This window comes from Oryctolagus cuniculus, chromosome X, assembly GCF_964237555.1.
Source record: "Oryctolagus cuniculus chromosome X, mOryCun1.1, whole genome shotgun sequence".
Classification (NCBI taxonomy): Eukaryota; Metazoa; Chordata; class Mammalia; order Lagomorpha; family Leporidae; genus Oryctolagus; species Oryctolagus cuniculus.
In genome coordinates this window covers 91,861,376-91,881,257 of record NC_091453.1, presented here as the reverse complement: position 1 = coordinate 91,881,257, position 19,882 = coordinate 91,861,376, and the positions used below count along the sequence as shown (strand labels likewise).

General features: G+C 43.9%; 1 protein-coding gene across 3 annotated transcripts in view; it reads left to right on the top strand.

The window, feature by feature from the left end:
• Nucleotides 1-19,882, top strand: part of CSTF2 (cleavage stimulation factor subunit 2) — a 33,207-nt gene that overhangs the window by 10,416 nt on the left and 2,909 nt on the right. Inside the window, exons 8-15 of one of the 3 annotated variants that reach the window (XM_070066914.1) lie at nt 3,426-3,488; nt 6,380-6,439; nt 7,100-7,241; nt 7,871-8,046; nt 8,279-8,568; nt 14,551-14,661; nt 15,404-15,529; nt 18,197-18,596. In XM_070066914.1, coding sequence (XP_069923015.1) covers nt 3,426-3,488; nt 6,380-6,439; nt 7,100-7,241; nt 7,871-8,046; nt 8,279-8,568; nt 14,551-14,661; nt 15,404-15,526 — 965 coding nt within the window. In that variant the 3' untranslated portion in view covers nt 15,527-15,529; nt 18,197-18,596. Of the gene's footprint in view, nt 1-3,425; nt 3,489-6,379; nt 6,440-7,099; nt 7,242-7,870; nt 8,047-8,278; nt 8,569-14,550; nt 14,662-15,403; nt 15,530-18,196; nt 18,597-19,882 lie in introns of those variants that run through there. The other 2 variants (XM_008273145.4, XM_002720386.5) reach the window with 2 other exon arrangements.

Below are 19,882 nucleotides of genomic sequence, written 5' to 3'. Positions count from 1 at the left end.
ATGTGCCTGGGAAGGCAATAGATGACCCAAAGTGCTTAGAGCCCTGTCACTCCAAATGGAGTTCCTGCTCCTGGCTTCAAAGCCTGTCCTAGACCTGGCTGTCGAAGCCATTTAGGGAGTGAACCAGAAAACAGAAGATCGATCTCTCTCTCTCTCTCTGTTACTCTGCCTTTCAAATAAATAATTTTTTAAAAAAAAAAGTATGGGAAACAATGAAGACAATGCTTAAAGGGAAATGAATACCCTTAAATTCCTACATTGCTAAAAACAGAAGAACTCTAAGAACTAGTTTTAAAGAATTAGAAAAATAATAAACCAGAAGGTACCAGGAAGAAGAAATTAATAAAGATAAAAATTGAAAGTAAGTGTAAAAGAAATTTAAATAATTGAATTTTTGAGTAATAATTTTTGTGAGTTCATAGCATTTATACTTCCAAATTTAAGCATGTGGCGCCGGCACACCGGGTTCTAGTCCTGGTCGGGGCACCGGATTCTGTCCCGGTTGCCCCTCTTCCAGGCCAGCTCTGTGCTGTGGCCAGGGAGTGCAGTGGAGGATGGCCCAAGTGCTTGGGCCCTGCACCCCATGGGAGACCAGGAGAAGCACCTGGCTCCTGCCATCAGATCAGCGCGGTGCGCCGGCCGCAGTGGCCATTGGAGGGTGAACCAACGGTAAAGGAAGACCTTTCCCCCTGTCTCTCTCTCTCACTGTCCACTCTGCCTGTCAAAAAAAAAAAGACTTAAAGCATAACTTTAAAGCATAAGATTTTTCAGATACGCTGTACAAAGCTCTTTGACAGTTGACGAGGAGAGAGAGCTTCGGAACCAAATGAGCAAAAAAAATGTGTAGGCACAAAGAGGTAATAATATTGGTGAGGAAAGTGATATTCACACATTGGCTGATGAAAATGAGAAGTTTTTTCAGTCTTTTTAAGAAAGTCATTTAATGTTGAATATTTACGTACATTTTGACTCACCAATTCTGGGAATTTGGACCATTCAAATAAAAGTGCTGTTATTGAATAATGTATCGTGTGAGAGAGATTATACCCTAAATGCCTTCTGCTGTTTCCTCAGATCCTATCTTTGCATTGTTTTGCTGATTGATTTGAATCAAATGAATAGGACAGAACAGAATGTTGTGGCTAGGTGAGAACTTTGAAATCATTTAGCCCAGTGGTTCTCAAACTTTAATGGGTTAGAATTACCTGCAGGACTTTGTTATTTTTTGACAGGCAGAGTGGACAGTGAGAGAGAGAGACAGAGAGCAAGGTCTTGCTTTGCCATTGGTTCACTCCCCAATGCCCGCTGCGGCTGGCACACCACCTGATCCAAAGCCAGGAGCCAGGTGCTTCTCCTGGTCTCCCTTGTGGGTGCAGGCCCCAAGCACTTGGGCCATCCTCCACTGCACTTCCGGGCCACAGCAGAGAGCTGGACTGGAAGAGGAGCAACCGGGACAGAATCCGGTGCCCCGACCGGGACTAGAACCCTGACCGGGACTAGAACCCCGTGTGCCGGCGCCGCAGGGAGGAGGATGGAGGAGGATTAGCCTATTGAGCCACGGTGCCAGCCCTGCAGGACCTTTTTTTTTCTTTTTTTTTTTTTTTTTTTTGACAGGCAGAGTGGACAGTGAGAGAGAGAGAGACAGAGAGAAAGGTCTTCCTTTTGCCGTTGGTTCATCCTCCAATGGCCGCCGCAGCTGGCGCGCTGATCCGATGGCAGGAGCCAGGAGCCAGGTGCTTTTCCTGGTCTCCCATGGGGTGCAGGGCCCAAGCACCTGGGCCATCCTCCACTGCACTCCCTGGCCACAGCAGAGAGATGGCCTGGAAGAGGGGCAACTGGGACAGAATCCGGCGCCCCGACCGGGACTAGAACCCGGCGTGCCAGCGCCGCTAGGCGGAGGATTAGCCTAGTGAGCCGTGGCGCCGGCCACCCTGCAGGACTTTTCAAAACAGTTTGCTCATCCCCATCCCTAGACTCTGTAATTCAGTAGGTGTGAGAGGGAACCCTGAGAATTTGCAGCTCTAACAAATTCCCTGGTGATGCTAATGCTGATGCTGCTACTCTGCGAGCACATTCTGAGAACCACTGTTCAGACCAGTTCATTTTCTTTTACACATGAGGAAAGCTGTGAATGTATTAAAATTTTCAAGTCACTTTGTCAAAAATCACAATATTAAGTAGCAAGGGCAGGGCCAGCATCCAGTTCTTATAAAGGCAAAGTAGGAGGGCATTAATTTATCATTTAAAAAATTTTGTAATAGACGATTGTCCAGGCACAACTACACTGGAAAACAGAACATAGCAGTCAGATATGTGCAGCCTATACCATGAACATAAAAACTAAAAATATCAGGCCGGCACCATGGCTCAATAGGCTAATCCTCCGCCTGTGGCGCCAGCACACCGGGTTCTAGTCCCGGTCAGGGCGCCGGATTCTGTCCCAGTTGCCCCTCTTCCAGGCCAGCTCTCTACTGTGGCCCGGGAGGGCAGTGGAGGATGGCCCAAGTGGTTGGGCCCTGCACCCGCATGGGAGACCAGGAGGAAGCACCTGGCTCCTGGCTTTGGATCAGTTGGTGTGCCAGCCGCAGCAGCCATTGGAGGGTGAACCAACGGTAAAGGAGGACCTTCCTCTCTGTCTCTCTCGCTCACTGTCCACTCTGCCTGTCAAAAAATAAATAAATAAATAAACTAAAAATATCGTCAGATAAAGGCACATTGATTTGGCAACTCAGATACCACAAGGACTATTGCCATTGGTGATGGAATTTTCTGAAATAGTGGAAACTTGGGATAAAGTTCTTAAATTGCACTTCCCATAATTTACTCAGTAATTGCATTTCTGAAAAAATCAGTTGTATAATGATAGTACAGAGAAGCTTTATATTTACAAAATAGACAGGTTCTAAGTTCACAGGACTATAAACACGTTTTTATTTCTGTGAGTATACAGTGAGACATTTCAAAGCATTGCAAGACACAAGGTAATTCTTGACTTTGTGGAACTGTCTCATACATCGCAGGACATCTAGTATGCTTGGTATCTTCTCAGTGCCAGCTGTGCCCTACAAATCTCTGTTATAACCGACCGATATACCCACACGTTTTCAAGATACTCTGTGAGTAGTACTGCCTACCATGAGAGGTCTCTGGGTAAATGGCATTGTTTACCTGTATTACACAGGAGCTTCATTCCAAGGTCTTGATATCGAATGAGGTGAAGTGTTCTTATTGAACCCACTTTTCTGTTGCTGAAGCACAAAGCACTAACAAACCCCGTCTTGTGTCTAATTGCATTGTTGAGTGGTATCTATCATCTCCCCTTGCAGGTTTCTGCTTGTAGGACAGAAATGAAGAAATTTGTAAGCTCAGCCACTGTTCCCACTGTCCTAATTTGTGTTTTTCTTTCCTGCCTTTTATCTTCCTAGGAGGAATGCAGACTCAGGTTGGAATGCCAGGAGGTGGACCAGTGCCCATGGAACGAGGACAAGGTAAATAAATATTAGTGTCTGATTAATATGGACTGGACTTGGAAAGTTTCCATATCTGTACTACCTAATACAGTGGCCATTAGCCACCAGTGACTATTTAAATAAATATGAAATTCAGTAAACTTTAAAACTCAGTTCCTCAGTCACACTAGTCACATCGCAGTTGCTCAATACAGATACGCTACTGGACACTGGAGTTATAGAATATATCTATCATCACAGAACATTCTCTTGGACAGTGCTAGGCTAGACTTTCCAACTAGTGATTCAGACCGCTCTACAAAAATTGATGATGAAGCAAATGCATATTGAAGCAAATGGATCTTTTATTTCATGATAGCCTAATGATTCCACTTAGATGTTCTCTCTCTCTCTATCCATGACTATGTTGACTGAGTAAGGAATTGTAGTAATAAGCATTTATTATGGCTTGGGTATGCTGAACACTAGATTTAAACCCTGTGGAAACTTGCAGTAATGCTGTAGACCACAGTGGCAGCAGCCATCCCGAATCTCCACATTACTTCTGCTGGGTGAAAGAAAACAAAATGCAGAGATTCAATTGAAAGCAAAGTCAGAAGGAAACAGAATGAGAAAAGAGGAAGGACTGACTGCATACTGTGTAGCACTTTAATTTTCATAAACAACCTTGAAAGTTAGGTGGCAGCACCTCAGTTTTGGAGCAAAGAGATAGAAGCTCAGAGTTTTAAATTACTTACTCAAGGGGACAAGGTAAGTAAGTCCTAATGTCTGAGGAATGTGGACTGATTTTGGTGCTCTCATCCTCTTTTCATTTTTTTAAAGATTTATTTATTTATTTATTTGAAAGTCAGGAGTTACACAGAGAGAGAAGGAGAGGCAGAGAGAGAGGTCCTCCATCTGCTGGTTTACTCCTCAGTTGGCCACAGTGGCTGGAGTTTCTCCGATCCAAAGCCAGGAGCCTCCTCTGGGTCTTCCCATGCTGTCCCAGGCCCAAGAACCTGGGCCATCTCTTCTATTGCTTTCCCAGGCCACAGCAAAGAGCTGGGTCGGAAGTGGAGCAGCCAGGACTTGAACCAATACCCGTACTGGATTTCGGCACTGCAGGCAGCAGCTATACCACAGCACTGGCCCCATCTCATCCTCTTTTCCACCTACTAAGTGGCAGAGCTAAGATTCAGAAGTCTCTGGTTTCAAAATTAATACTTTTTTGGTCACTTCACATTGGCTCTTATTTTTTAAAAAGGATTTATTTATTTATTTTATTTGAAAATCAGAGTTACAGAGAGAGATCTTCCATATGCTGGTTCACTTCCCAAATGGCCACAATGGCTGGGGCTGGGACAGGCCAAAGCCAGGAGCCAGGAGTTTCATCTGGATCTCCCACGTGGGTGTAGGGGCCCAAGCACATGGGCCATCTTCTGCTGCTCTCCCAGGCACATTAGCAGGGAACTGGATCAAAAGTGGAACAGCCAGGACTTGAACCGGCGCCCATGTAAGATGCTGGTTCTGCAAACGGCGGCTTTAACTGCTGTGCCACAGCACCGGGCCCATCTTACTAACTTCTAAAAATATTCTTCAGTGTCTTTTTCTCCTATGCATTGGGTCTCTGTGTTGAGAAAAGATTGCTTTGGACAAGCTTAAAGAAGCTTAAGTTGTTTCATCTTAACCTATGTCCTATGAGTGAAACTCATTTAAAAAGCAAAATATTAAGATGTAGGCCTGTAATTTGTTGTTAGATGTCTGACAGCAGGATATACTCCTGGCCCAAATACTTTATCTTTTCTCTAAGCATCCTATGCTTTTTTGTTGTTGTTGGCCATCCCCGCTGGCAATCAACTGTGTATGTATTCCAAAGTGTTTTTGTTGTAGTAAGAAGAAATTGGGACTCCAGGCATACTTCCATGTTTCCCTAGGCTAGCAGTTAATCAATGAAGCTTTAGATGTTTAGCACATACTTCTACAAAACATATTCCTTCTTGCTGTAGTTAGTTCACCTTTCTGGTCAAAAATTAGCAAAAGGAAATGACTCCTGTTGTGAAGGTATTTGAAAGATGCCTTCATGAAGAGACAAAGTGTGATGAACTTTCTTTTATAATTTTCTTCAGTACCCAGCAGAAGAGTAACACATCTTTTCACTTCCTTTTTCTGGAATCTATGTTTCTTTTGCACTTTTGTAATAGTGTAAAGAGACAATGAGGTGCTGGAGAAGATACTTCTTGCTTTCTTACCACCTTTGTATATTGGGGGTGCCCTTACTGCGTTAGCCTTTGTTTGCTGTGGTCGCGATGTGTATTATCAAAGATTGGCTGTGGCAGAGTATTTCTTGTGGATTGTTGATATCTGAAGGTCATTACTGCATTTCCCCTTTCGATACTTTTTGATAACAAATTTTTATGTTTTAAAGTGTAACAAAATAGCCTTATCCTACTTCTGTTATGGCCTCTCCAGAATAAATCTCACCTTCCAGATTCAGTGTAATTTCTTTCATGCTTTACTTCTGAAAATATGTTCTTTCCTTAACTAGAGATTCAAAATCATCCTCCTTACATTTTTTCTGTATTTGTGTGTATGTGTATGTTTTAGTAGTATCACCAGAACATTTAAGGGAAGACATACAAATAGGGGTGAAAATGGAGATTGGCTGGTTATTCCTGCCAGATAACCCCAGTGTCCCGCAGGTTTCCCTTTAGAAGCTGTCTGGTGAACGCGAAACTCTTTCAGATACCCAAAGAAGCTAGTGTAGTTTGGGAAGATTTTATAGCTGTGTGGGCAAGCTAATCACCCCTTGGCTTGTTAACATACCTGTGTAAATCTGCAGTTTCCGTGTGTGTGTGTGTGTGTCTGTGTGTCTGTGTGCAAGCTATTTTAAGTGTCTACTCTTTCTCCTTTTAAACTTACTGCTCACCTAGGAACCCTACAGCACTCGCCTGTGGGACCCGCCGGGCCTGCCTCAATTGAACGAGTTCAAGGTACCCATTGTATCTGTGGGTTTCCTTTTGCTTGTGGTGTTCAGGGTGGGGTGATGAGAGGAAAAGAGCTGCTTGGCAGTCATCCTCATGTTCAGAACCCAAAAGGGTAGTATTTTTGGGTTTTTGGTGTTTTTTTTTTTCTTAATTTTTTTTTCCTGTTGAGGCCACAAGCCTAAGATTGACCTCTTCACACAGGGCAGAGAACATGGATGATATGGGCATCTGTCCGAGGCTGTACTCCCTCCCTACTGGTGTCAGGAGGCTTGGATGGAATAGCAGTCTGTAAGGAGACAGCAGGTTCTTGCAGAGCCATGGCAGTATTAACATAGGCCAAGACCCTACCTCTCTTTTGTGACTCTGGTCCTTGAACTTAAGATTGATTAGAAGGAAACCAAGGAGCATAAGGTTCTTCAGGTCACAGTGCTAGTCCTTGGCAGGTTGCTCCCCAGTTTGCTGTGTATACAATTCCATCCATACCTCTGACGTGGCACAGATTCTGCCTACACCCTGCTTCTGTTCTTGAGCTGCAAGAGGATTCTGCTGTGGTGAGGTGTCACCCACTCTAAGGTGTCTGAATTACATTGTCAGTGGTATCAGAGTCGTTTCTTGTTTCCTTATGTGTCCTTCACAGCAGTAACTCCCCATTTGTTTCCCTGTCAGTGCCGATGCAAGACCCCAGAGCAGCTCTACAGCGGGGCTCTTTGCCTGCCAACGTCCCAACTCCTCGAGGTCTCTTAGGAGATGCTCCAAATGACCCACGGGGAGGCACTTTACTTTCTGTAACTGGAGACGTAGAGCCTAGGTAAGTACTAACATAGAAGGAAACGGTTGGAGAATTCAGGATTTTCCTTTGTCTTGAGAACAAAGTCTTTCTGTACAAGTTGTACCTATTTGCCTACTTCAAAAGATAAAGGAAAAGTCCATGGTCCCTGTCCAAGCATTTCTCTTAAGGCAGAACATGTAGTTGTGTGTCCTCTCAAGCTAATCATGCCTATTAAATATATTTTCAGAAGTTGGCAATTCTAGTATACATACCTAAACAGGGAAAACTTGTGGTAATAATAGTATCAATAATAGTACTAACTGACATTAATAGGGATCATATTTCTGACTCTGCTCTGAGAAGTTTTATTAGATCATCTCATTAAATCCACAGAATGACCCTATAAGATGGATAGTATTAGTTCTGTTTTACAGATAAGCTGAGGGTGGCATAGAGAAGTTAAGCAAATGTGCCCAAGATCACACAGCTAACAAGTGATGGAACCTAGATTTGAACCCATATAGTCTGAATTCAAAACCCATGTTCTTCTTCATGTAATGACTGTCCATTAATTCTTCTCTAGTTATGAGTACCACTAATTATCAAATTCTGGAATAAGTGGATTTATGTCTCTACAGCTTTTATGTAATATTTCTTTCAATCTCTAGAGGTTACCTGGGACCACCTCATCAGGGTCCACCCATGCACCACGTCCCTGGTCATGAAAGCCGTGGCCCACCCCCACATGAGATGAGAGGAGGGCCACTAGCTGAACCTAGACCTCTAATGGCAGAGCCAAGAGGACCCATGCTAGATCAGAGGGGTCCACCTTTGGATGGCAGAGGTAAGGAGAGACCACATCACGAAGCTAACTGGTACTCTTGGGTTGATAATGAACCCAGCTGTCTTTGACTCTAACCTGGGATAAAGAATGCTGGCAGAGGGAGCACTGGGGTCATCAAGCATCTTTAAGGTTTATCTGCAAATCTGAGAAACTGGGGAAAAGACAACAATATCATAGTTGGGGGAATTTTACTAGAGGAATAGAGTTCTGTTACTGACAAATTTCTTTACAGGTGGACGAGATCCACGAGGCATAGATGCACGAAGTATGGAGGCCCGAGCCATGGAGGCAAGAGGATTAGATGCACGAAGTATGGAGGCCAGAGCAATGGAAGCCCGTGCCATGGAGGCCCGTGCCATGGAGGCCCGTGCCATGGAGGTCCGTGCTATGGAAGTCCGAGGAATGGAGGCTAGAGGCATGGACACCAGGGGCCCAGTGCCCGGACCTAGAGGACCTCTGCCTAGTGGAATGCCAGGTCCCGCTCCAATGAATATGGCGGTTGGTCCCCAGGGAGCCAGACAGGTATGTGTAATGCTCACTTCTAACAGCTATGTGAAATCTTGATCTATACCACAATTGGTTATTGAGCCTGATTATTACTGCCTTGTGACTTGAACTGTTTCTAAGCTTGCTAGAAAGGGAATGGTGGGCCGGCGCCGCGGCTCAATAGGCTAATCCTCTGCCTGCGGCACCGGCACACCGGATTCTAGTCCCGGTCGGGGCGCCAGATTCTGTCCCGGTTGCCCCTCTTCCAGGCCAGCTCTTTGCTGTGGCCTGGGAGTGCAGTGGAGGATAACCCAAGTGCTTGGGCCCTGCACCCACATGGGAGACCAGGAGAAGCACCTGGCTCCTGCCTTCGGATCAGCGTGGTGTGCCAGCCACAGCGCGCCGGCCACAGCAGCCATTGGAGGGTGAACCAACGGTAAAGGAAGACCTTTCTCTTTGTCTCTCTCTCTCACTGTCCACTCTTCCTGTCAAAAAAAAAGAAAGAAAAAGAGAATGGTGGAATCTCCCTTTATTTTCTGTGTCCCTTACGATAGTAATTTTTCTGGCCACTAGGATTGAAAACCCAAAGAACAACTTTGTCTTACAATATCAGTAGCTATTTGCATTCAGAGCAGAGCCCTTGGAAATTTAGTGGTTATGGGATATTCTTCACTGGGGTGCAAACCAATGTCGTATACAAGGCTTCTTCAAAATAGACTTGCCTGAATCTCACTGCAGGCCCATCAGAATCTATCAGTAGGATCTGGTGCGTGGATGGTTTCAGAAACCTCCCCCAAATGATTCTTTTATTTATTTATTTATTTATTGACAGGCAGAGTGGACAGTGAGAGAGAGAGACAGAGAGAAAGGTCTTCCTTTGCCGTTGGTTCACCCTCCAGTGGCCGCCGCGGCCGGCGCGCTGCAGCTGGCACACCGCGCTGATCCAAAGGCAGGAGCCAGGTGCTTCTCCTGGTCTCCCATGGGGTGCAGGGCCCAAGCACTTGGGCCATCCTCCACTGCACTCCCAGACCACAGCAGAGAGCTGGCCTGGAAGAGGGGCAACCAGGACAGAATCCGGCGCCCCGACTGGGACTAGAACCTGGTGTGCTGGCACCACAGGCGGAGGATTAGCCTATTGAGCTGCGGCGCCGGCCCCCCAAATGATTCTAATGTGCAGCCCTAAGAACCCCTAGGTTAGAGTGTCTAAAGAGCTGTTTGTGGTCATTTAGATAATTGTAGGATTACAGAAATGTGTTATTAATTTATTGTCTTACATAGCCTTAGTGAACAGTAGAGTGCGAAAGACAGTTTCCTAATGATTACCCAAAAAGCTGCGGAAGTGAAGTCTTACCTCTTCTCTCTCTTTTTGGCTCTCCCAAGCTATGTGTCTATGGTAGTCTCTGGTTGCCATCTTTCCTATCTTTATCCCCTGTTGGCTGTGGGAAGGTAGTATGTGTGTATCTTCCCTGAGTTTTTATGTGCTGGCACATTCTTTTCCCTTCAGCCTCTTCTGTTTCCTTTTTCTCCTTCCTCTGTGTAATTGTCTCTTCTTTCATGTGGTTTTTTAAAAGATTTATTTATTTGAAAGTCAGAGTTATACAGAGAGAGGAGAGAGAGGTCTTCCATCCACTGGTTCACTCCCCAATTGGCTGCAACAGCCGGAGAAGGGCTGATCTGAAGCCAAGAGCCAGGAGTTTCCTCCAGGTCTCCCAGGCAGGTGCAGGGGCCCAAGCACTTGGGCCATCTTCTACTGCTTTCCCAGGCTACAACAGAGAGCTGGATTGGAAGTGGAGCAGCCGGGACTTGAACCGGCTCCCATATGGGATGCCGGCACCACAGGCAGCAGCTTTACCTGGCCCCTCATATCTTTTTTATGTCTTCCTTCCTGTGTGTGTGTGAGCAAGAGGAGAGAATGTCAAAGCAGGAATGGAACATGTCAGTCATCCAGTCCCCTCATTTTTTAGGCTTGGAAACTTAGACCCAAGAATCAGGTGACTTGGTCAAATTCACATACCTAAAAAGTACAGGGCAAGAAATAGAACCCACTATTTTTTCACTGCTACTCTGTCCTGTTACTTGCACATTTGTGGGGGAGGGGGGGGTCAGTATGTGTCCACCTACTTCTTGAAATAAAAATACTTTTTTTCTGGTATATATAGAATAAAATTATTCTTTACTTTTTAAGTATTATTATTTCAAAAATGTGTTCATGGGCCTTGATTTTTATTGTTCCTCTGTGGTCAGTAACTTCATAATAGAATTTTTTGTATTCAGCAAATACTTATTTAGCATATACTATATACCAAACACAGATCTAGATACTGGAGGTACAGCAGTGTGAACAGTACAGTCTCTGTTCCAATGGGGATTGCATTCTAGTGGAATTCTGCTGACAATTCTGTGAAGAAAGACACTGAAAATAATGATTGGAAGACCATTTCTGGATAATATCTTGCTTCATTTTCTCTGCTAGTCCTTGAATTCATTACTCATTACCATTAGATTTATGTAGTTTTCATTAGCAGAATCTATAAAGCCAATTAGATCTGAGGTGGAGAAAACAAAAATTTTTATCTTAAAATTTTTTTTAAATTTCTTAATTAATTTATAAATAAGTGAGTATACCTTCATCTAGAAGACATACATATTAAGAACCTTACTATCTTGTACCTTTCTACACTGTGACCCCCCCAGCTCCTGTAGATAATTGCCTTTATTAGAATTTTTGTGTGTCTTTCTAACAAATATGAGTGTATTTTCCCCTTTCAGTGTCCTATACCTTATTTTTTTACTTAATAATGTGTCCTTCATAATTTTATTTATCTTTTTAATTGACACACAAAAATTGTACATATTTGTAGAGTACCATGTGATGTTTGGTACATCATACATGTATAATGCTCAAATCAGAATAAACCTCTGTCTTCTCCTTACCATTTCTTATTTACTAATTTTTAATCAGGTTTTAAAATTGACTCCAGTCCTGCCAGTTGTAAACATGTAGGTAAAAGGCTTATTGTTACTAGGGTGATTCTGTAATTTGTCAGCCAAAGACAGACATGTTGGAGAGTACTGTTAATAATTTACTCTGGGCAAAAGCAGAAACTGGGACTGCCTCAGGTGAACCAAAATGTATGATCACTCTTGCTTGTACTTACAAGTATAGAACAGGTACTTCTAGAAACAAAATGGCCTTTTTTTGAGTGGCTAGATCACATTGTAATATTTCAAATGATTATTAGTAAGCATTAGTAAGCTTCAAAAATATTATAGGTATTTCAGATCCTTAACAGTACAAGAATTCAGTGCAGCTTCTGGATTCAATATTGATTTAAAAAATAAGAAGAGTGGCCGGCACCGCGGCTCACTAGGCTAATCCTCCGCTTTGCGGCGCCGGCACACCAGGTTCTAGTCCCGGTCGGGGCGCCGGATTCTGTCCCGGTTGCCCCTCTTCCAGGCCAGCTCTCTGCTGTGGCCAGGGAGTGCAGTGGAGGATGTCCCAAGTGCTTGGGCCCTGCACCCCATGGGAGACCAGGAGAAGCACCTGGCTCCTGCCATCGGATCAGCACGGTGCGCCGGCCACGGCGGCCATTGGAGGGTGAACCAACGGCAAAGGAAGACCTTTCTCTCTGTCTCTCTCTCTCACTGTCCACCCTGCCTGTCAAAAAAAAAAAATAAGAAGAGTGATAATATTCTATCATTCTGTACAAAGCTATATTAATACCTCATGTATCCAGTGTCTTTGCAAAATGAGTTGAATGCATATAAGTGAATATTCCAGATGATAGACCTATTCTACCAAGTTTTTAAACTATTTTAATGAAAAATTACTCATGAAGTATATTTTATGCTTCCTTTCCTCTTAATCAAAATACAAAAAATGATTTTGTTTTTGATTAGTCAAGGTCATCGTTAAATAGCTCCATACCCGTATATGCTATAATACAAAACATAGTCTATTTTCTGTTTTGTTTCTGGTCTCCTTCACTGTAAGGCTGTTGCCTGGCTCTTCACATTGCTGTCGTGTTATCTGATCTTAACAGAAGTTTATCAGCATTTCTTTTATGCTTTGCTGCTTTTGATCTGCTGGGGAAGCAGGTAAAAAGTTTATTGACAATTTGTGTTCAGTCAGAGTACCTAAGCTCTGGGTGAATGCCTGGGTGTGAACATAACTCTCATGGAAGGACCTTCTCACAGTTCCACTAGGTACTCACAAGCCTTTTCCTTCGGTTCTGGCAGTTTTCCAAAGGGTTGAACTCACTGAAGAGCTTAGATACCAATACCAACAAGTATGATTTAACTACACTTTCTTCTTTTACGTGGGTTAGTCATACACAGGTATGTCAGAAAGTTCATGTAAAATGCACGTTACCTTTTGTTTTTTAAAGATGCATCTATTTGAAAGGCAAAGTTAACAGAGAGAGAAAGGGAGATAAAGAGTTCTTCCAGGAGCTGGCGCTGTGGCACAGCAGGTTAAAGCCCTGGCCTTAAATGCAGGCATCTCATATGGACACCGGTTCTAGTCCCGGCTGTTCCTCTTCCAATCCAGCTCTCTGCTGTGGCCTGGGATAGCAGTAGAAGACGGCCCAAGTCCTTGAACCCCTGCACCCTCGTGGGAGACCCAGAAGAAGCTCCTGGCTCCTGGCTTCGGATCGGCACAGCTCTGGCCTTTGCGGCCATCCGGGGAGTGAACCAGCGGATGGGAAGACCTCTATCTTTGTCTCTACCTCTCTCTCTCTGTAACTCTGTCTTTCAAATAAATAAAATAAATCTTAAAAAAAAAAGAGTTCTTCCATCTGCAGGTTCACTCCCCAAATGACTACAGCGGCCTAAGCTGAGTCAAGACAGAGCCAGGAACTTCATCTGGGTCTCTCACATGGGTGATTTGGGCTATCTTCTGCTGCTTTCCCAGGCACATTAGCAGGGAACTGGTTCAAAGTATACAGCCAGGACTCGAACAGGGGCCCATATGGGATGTGGGCATTACAGGCAGCAGCTTAACGTGCTGCACTACAACATGGGCCCCCACATTACCTTTTTTTTTTTTTTAAGATTTGTTTATTTAAGAAGCAGGGTTACAGACAGAGAGGTCTTCCATCCACTGATTCACTCCCCTAATGACCACAATAGCCGGAGCTTAGCTGATCCAAAGCCAGGAACCAGAAGCTTCTTCTGGGTCTCCCACGTGGGTGGAGGGACCCAAGCACTTGGGCCATCTTCCACTCCTTTCCCAGGCCATTAGCAGAGAGCTGGATTGGAAGTGGAGCAGCCAGGACTTGAACCTGCGCCCATATGGGATGCCATTGCCACAGGCAGTGGCTTAACCTACTATGCCACAGCACCACCCCCTCCACACACGTTACCTTTTAATTTCACTTTTCCATGAACGTTTTTGGAGTAGCCTAGTGTATTTGGTATGTATTGAGCAGCAAGCGTTTGCTGCTCATTGTCCATGGAAAGCTATGCAAAGCAACTGTGGAATTAATAGCAACCTTTTTCCCAGAGGCATTTGCATCTCCTTTCTGCCTCTGCAACATTATGATTGTGTCTACCTTACTGGTGGGATAAGATCCTCTGGGAAGAACTACCGGGTCTGATTAATTAGAGGTAGGCAGTAGCTCTCTAAATATAGTGTCCCCAGTGGATCAGCATACAGTACCTCTAGAATCTGTTGGCTTGCATTTGTGTTTCCACTGGTACTCCTTTCCAGGGTGTTCTGTTTTCTCTGTGCTTATTTGGCTGAATTTTCTTTAATCTGACAGTATCCGATTGTGCTGTGTGATATTTATTGGTGATGCTGGAGCTGTGTAAACAAGAGTGTCTGACTTGCTCATTGATCTCTGGCTAAAGCCTGCCTTCTACCATTGCTAACACTAGAAAATGAGACTCCGAGTCATTAATATGCTTTTAAAATTCATATCTGTCTAGAGTTTATCGTAATTTTTCACATTGCTGTTCCTGGGTTCAGGTTCCCTATGTGTGAGAAGTTTCAAAAATCTCTTCCCTTTATGCACATAGGTCCCAGTCATGCAGGGAGCAGGCATGCAAGGAGCAAGCCTGCAGGGTGGAAGCCAGCCTGGTGCCTTTAGTCCTGGGCAGAACCAAGTCACTCCACAGGATCATGAGAAGGTGAGCAACACTGTCTGACTGCTGCCATACGCACAAATCTTGTCTTTTGACTCCTCTTTTCACAGTGACCATGTGGTGTCCCTGGGTCTTCAAAGTCCCTTTGGAGGTGATGTTTACTCTGACTTAGAACTCTTGTATAATATTGTTACCTGGAAATTTGTGGGCCTGGTCCATCATTAAGTGTATGTAAATGGCAGTTTAACTTGCATTTCAGAGTCATTGCCAAGAGTGGTTTTCTTTCAGATGGACCTGAAACTCCAAACCCCTTTCTTTCTCCCCTTTCTACCTTATCCCTGAAAAGAGTAGCAGATTCCCCACAAGTGTGTATTTCTGTTTTTACATTTAACCGTGGTGAGGAGTTCATATTTGATAGAAAGGCTAAAACTTGTGAAAATGAGAGACTTTCAAAACAGGATCTAAAATTGAAGAATTCCCAGGGCCTGCAGGTACCATCTTAGGCTGCAGAAACTTTGAGTTCATGAAGGTGTCTATTTTGAGTCGTCTAATCTTAGGTATTTTAATTTATGCTTGTTCTTTCCATTATGCCTTTCCTCACCAGATTTTTTTTTTTGGCCTGTTGTTTGTTTTCTGTGTGGGAAATATCCTTCTTTTTTCCATTTGGCTTCATATTCCACTACAGTAGCTTTTTGGACAGAGCCTGGTGGTGGTTGGTTTTTGTTGTTGTTGTTGTTGTTTGTAGCTTCCATCATTCAAACTCACTACCTTCTTTTCCTTTGCACAGGCTGCTTTGATTATGCAGGTTCTTCAGCTGACTGCAGACCAGATTGCCATGCTGCCACCGGAGCAAAGGCAGAGTATCCTAATCTTAAAGGAACAAATCCAGAAATCCACTGGAGCGCCTTAAAAGGTCAGCATAATAAATTCCACCCGAGTAGAAGTAGCTTCCTCTGTATTTTGGGTATATATTTGACCTTAACCAACACGATTGTTCTGTTTGAGACCCTCCCTTCTCTTAGGCAAACTCTCTTTTTCCCTTCAGAGTATAGGTCAGCATCTACAGAGTAAGGCTATAGAACATTTGTTCAGTTGTTGAATGCTTATAGTTTTTCTTAACCTTTCCTTATGACAAAATAATATATAATGAGTTTAACAAAATGAATCAGATACAGAAATGAGTAAGATAAAGGCACAAAGCCCTGCTTCTACAATCTCATCCCCCCAGACAGACCTCAAAAGCTAGTTTGGTATGTGTTCTTGCAGAATAACATGTGTTACTTGATTCCAAATGTCCCATGAAAATGGAGAAAACACATAATTTCAATAAAATGTATAAATATTTTAGTTTTCAGGGTTTTTTTTAGGAGTTTATTTGAAAAGCGAAGTGACAGAGAGAGAGAAAGAGACAGAGAAAGAGATCTTCAGTCTGCTGGTTCATTCCCCAAATGACCACAGTGGCTGGAGTTGGACCAAGCCAAAGCCAGGAGCCAGGAACTACATCCAGGTCTCCAACATGAATGGCAGGAGCCCAACCACTTGGGTAATTTTCCACTGCCTTCCCAGGTGCATTAGCAAGGAGTTGGATCAGAAGCAGAGCATCTAGGAATTGAACTGGCACTCCCTTAAGGGATGTTAGCACTGTAGGCTGTAGCTTAACTTGCTGCACCACAACACTAGCCCCATCATCAATTTTTATACAATTTGGAGATTACTGAATCTTGTACCCTATTTCTCTTGTGTATCAGATAAAAAGGATCCTCAGGTGACCTACCTCATAAATAGTTGTGTGACATAACTTGATTACACACGTTGGTATTTTTTTTTTAAGATTTATTTTATTTTATTTGAAAGGCAGAGTGACAGAAATCAAAAGGGATCTGCCATCTAGTAGCTTACTCCCCAAATGGCCACAATGACCAAGTTGAAGCCAAGAGACTAGAACTCCATTCTGGTCTCCCACGTGGGTATTTGGGTCATCTTCTGCTTTTTCCCCAGGTATATTAGCAGCGAGCCTGATCAAGCATAGAGCTTGGACTTGAACCTAAGCTCTGATATGAGATGCTAACATCACAGGTGGCAGTGTAGCCCACTGAGCTGCCACACTGACCACAGATTGTTGTTTCTTTTTTAAAAAAAAAAAGAATCCCCATCATTTTTGTATCTCATAAATATTCTGTTTTCTAAAAACAGTTTTTTTAAAAGGATGTATTTATTTACTTGAAAGGCAGAATTAGAGGTGGGGGGGAGAGAGTGAGAGAGAGTGCGAATGAGAGAGCTTTCATCTGCTGGTTCACTCCCCAAATGACCGCAATGGCCAGGGCTGGGCCAGGCCAAGGCCAGAAGCCAGGTGCTTTATCCAGGTCTCTCACATGGGTATAGGGGCCCAAGAACTTGACCTGTCTTCGTTGCTTTCCCAGGTGCGTTAAAAGTGAGCTGGATCAAAAGTGGAGCAGCTAGGACACAAACTGATACCTGTAGGGGATACCGGAGTTAGCAGTGGCTTATTAACTCATTGCACCACAATGTTGGCCCCCCAAAAAAATAGTTATAAATTCACATTGTCCCAATATCATCTGAAATATATTTTGTGGGTTTTTTGGTTTTTAATATTTTGTTTATTTATTCAAGAGGTAGAGTTACAGACAGAGAGAGGGAGAGACAGAGAGAAAGGCCTTCCATCCACTGGTTCACTCCCCAGATGACCGCAACAGCTGGAGCTGGACCTATCTGAAGCCAAGAACCAGGAGCTTCTTCTGGGTCTTATGCAGGTGCAGAGGCCCGAGCACTTAGACCATCTTGTACTGTTTTCCCAGGCCATAGCAGAGAACTGGATTGGAAGAGGAGCAGCAGGGACTAGAACCAGTACCCATATGGGATGCTGGCACCACAGGTGGAGGCTTAGCCCATTACTCCATAGTGCTGCCCCTGAAATACCATGTTTTGAAATTCTACTTTTTACCCTATCCATATTATAATTTCCCCCATATGTTATCATCTAATCATGAACTTGTTTATACTAATTAGCAGTCTTACTAAATATAGTGGTATTTTTAAAGTAATTTATATTTATTTATTTGAGAGGCAGAGAGAGAGTGAATACTCCCATCTGCTGGTTCACGCCCCCAAAAGCCTATAATGGCTGGGGCCAAAGCCAGGAGCTAGCAATTCAATCCAGGTTTCCCACAGGAACCCCACCACTTGAATCATCATCACTGCCTCCCAGAATCTGCATTAGCAGGAAGCTGGAGTCAGGAGCCAGAGGCAGGTGTCAAAGCCAGGCGCTCTAGTAGGGCACCTTAACAGCTAGGCCAAATGCCCATCCCAATATAATAGTATTTTAATCTGTATTTGTACCATCTTCAAAACATCTAAACTGCAAATATGCATCATATCTGTATTTAGACTTTAAGTAACTAAACGGTACTGGGAACCTATCACAGATGTATGACCATCTAGACTTTTGATATGACTGGTACTTTACCTATTTACTCCAGATACCCACGACATTTTTTTCTTTAATAAAAGCATAGACTACCTGTTATATTCACAGAAACCTTTTCTAATTTATTTATGCTAGAGAAGATATTTCCTGCAATGTGGGAAAGTTACTCTTTGGATAACAGAAGAAATACTTCTGGGGGCCTTCGCTGTGGCATAGCGAGTAAAGCTGCCACCTACAGTGCTGGCATCCCATATGGGCGCCAGTTCAAGTACCAGCTGCTCTACTTCCAGTCCAGCTCTCTGCTATGGCCTGGGAAAGCAGTAGAAGATGGCCCAAGTCCTTGGGCCCCTGCACCCGCATGGGAGACCCAGAAGAAGCTCCTGGCTCCTGGCTTCGGATCAGCCCAGCTCCAGCCATTGTGGCCAACTGGGGAGTGAACCAGCGGATGAAACACCTCTCTCTCTCTCTCTCTGCCTCTCCTCTCTGTGTAACTCTGACTTTCAAAATAAATAAATAAATCTTTTTAAAAAAGGAACATTTCTGAAAGTTCTTTCACTATATATTTTTGCTTATATATAATTTACAACTGTACATATTAACCACAGGACAAAGTTTGTGCTTTTTTTTAACCTTTTATTTTGAAATAATCAGAGATCACAGGAAGTTGAAAAATAACCCTGACGGGGCCAGTGCAGTGGCGCTGTAGGCTGTGTGTCTGCTTGCAGCGCTGGCATCCCATATGGGCGCCAGTTCATGTCCCAGCTGCTCCTCCTCCAATCCAGCTCTCTGCTATGGCCTGGGAAAGCAGTGGAAGGTGGCTCAAGTGCTTGGGCCCCTGCACGCGCATGGGAGACCCAGAAGAAGCTCCTGGCTCCTGGCTTCTGATTTGACCCAGCTCTGGCTGTTGCAGCCATTTGGGGAGTGAACCAGTGGAATGGAAGGCTTTTTTCTCTCTTTCTCCCTCTCACTGTCCATAACTTTACCTCTCAAATAAATACATAAATCTTAAAAAAAAAAATAGCCCTGAGTACCTTTCATTCAGCTTACCCAGTGAGACCATCTCAGATAGCTGTAGTGCAGTACTTTTTTACTCTATGTGGTACAAAACCAAGAAATTGACATTGGTACTTCACTATTGGACTACAGATCTTTTTTGGTTTTTGACATTTAAAAAATGTGTTGTTCTTATTTATTTGAAAGGCAGAGAGACAGATACAGAGATCTTCCATCTGCTGGTTCACTCCCCAAATGCCCACCACAGCCAGTGCTGGGATAGGCTAAAGCTAGGAACCCAGAATTCAATCTGGGCCTCCCACATCAGAGGCAGGGACCCAACCATTTGAGTCATCATTGCATTCTCCCAGGGTGCACATTAGCAGGAAGCTGGTATTGGAAGCAGAGCTGGGACTTGAACCCTGGCACAATATAGGAAGTGAGCATCCCAAGGGGTGTCTCCACCATTTTTTAAACCTACAGTAACTTGTGTGTGCATGCATGAGTATGTGACTATAATTTTGTAATTTTATGTGTTTACGATTTTACTGTTTGTGCTGGTATTTGTGCATACTGTAGCCAAAAGTGTTGGCTCTTTCTGCATCCTTTTCCTACCTCATTGTGATCCATCTCTGCCATCCCTGACAGGCATCTATTCCATTAATGTCAGATCAGTTCCAAAAGGGACATTTGGCAGTGTCTGGAAACATTTTTGGTTGTCATGACTTTAGGGAGTATGGTATACGAGTGGTATTCAGTGGATTAGAGACCAGAGATGTTGCTGAACATCCTATAATAATGCATAGCCCCCAACCTCCCAATTATAGA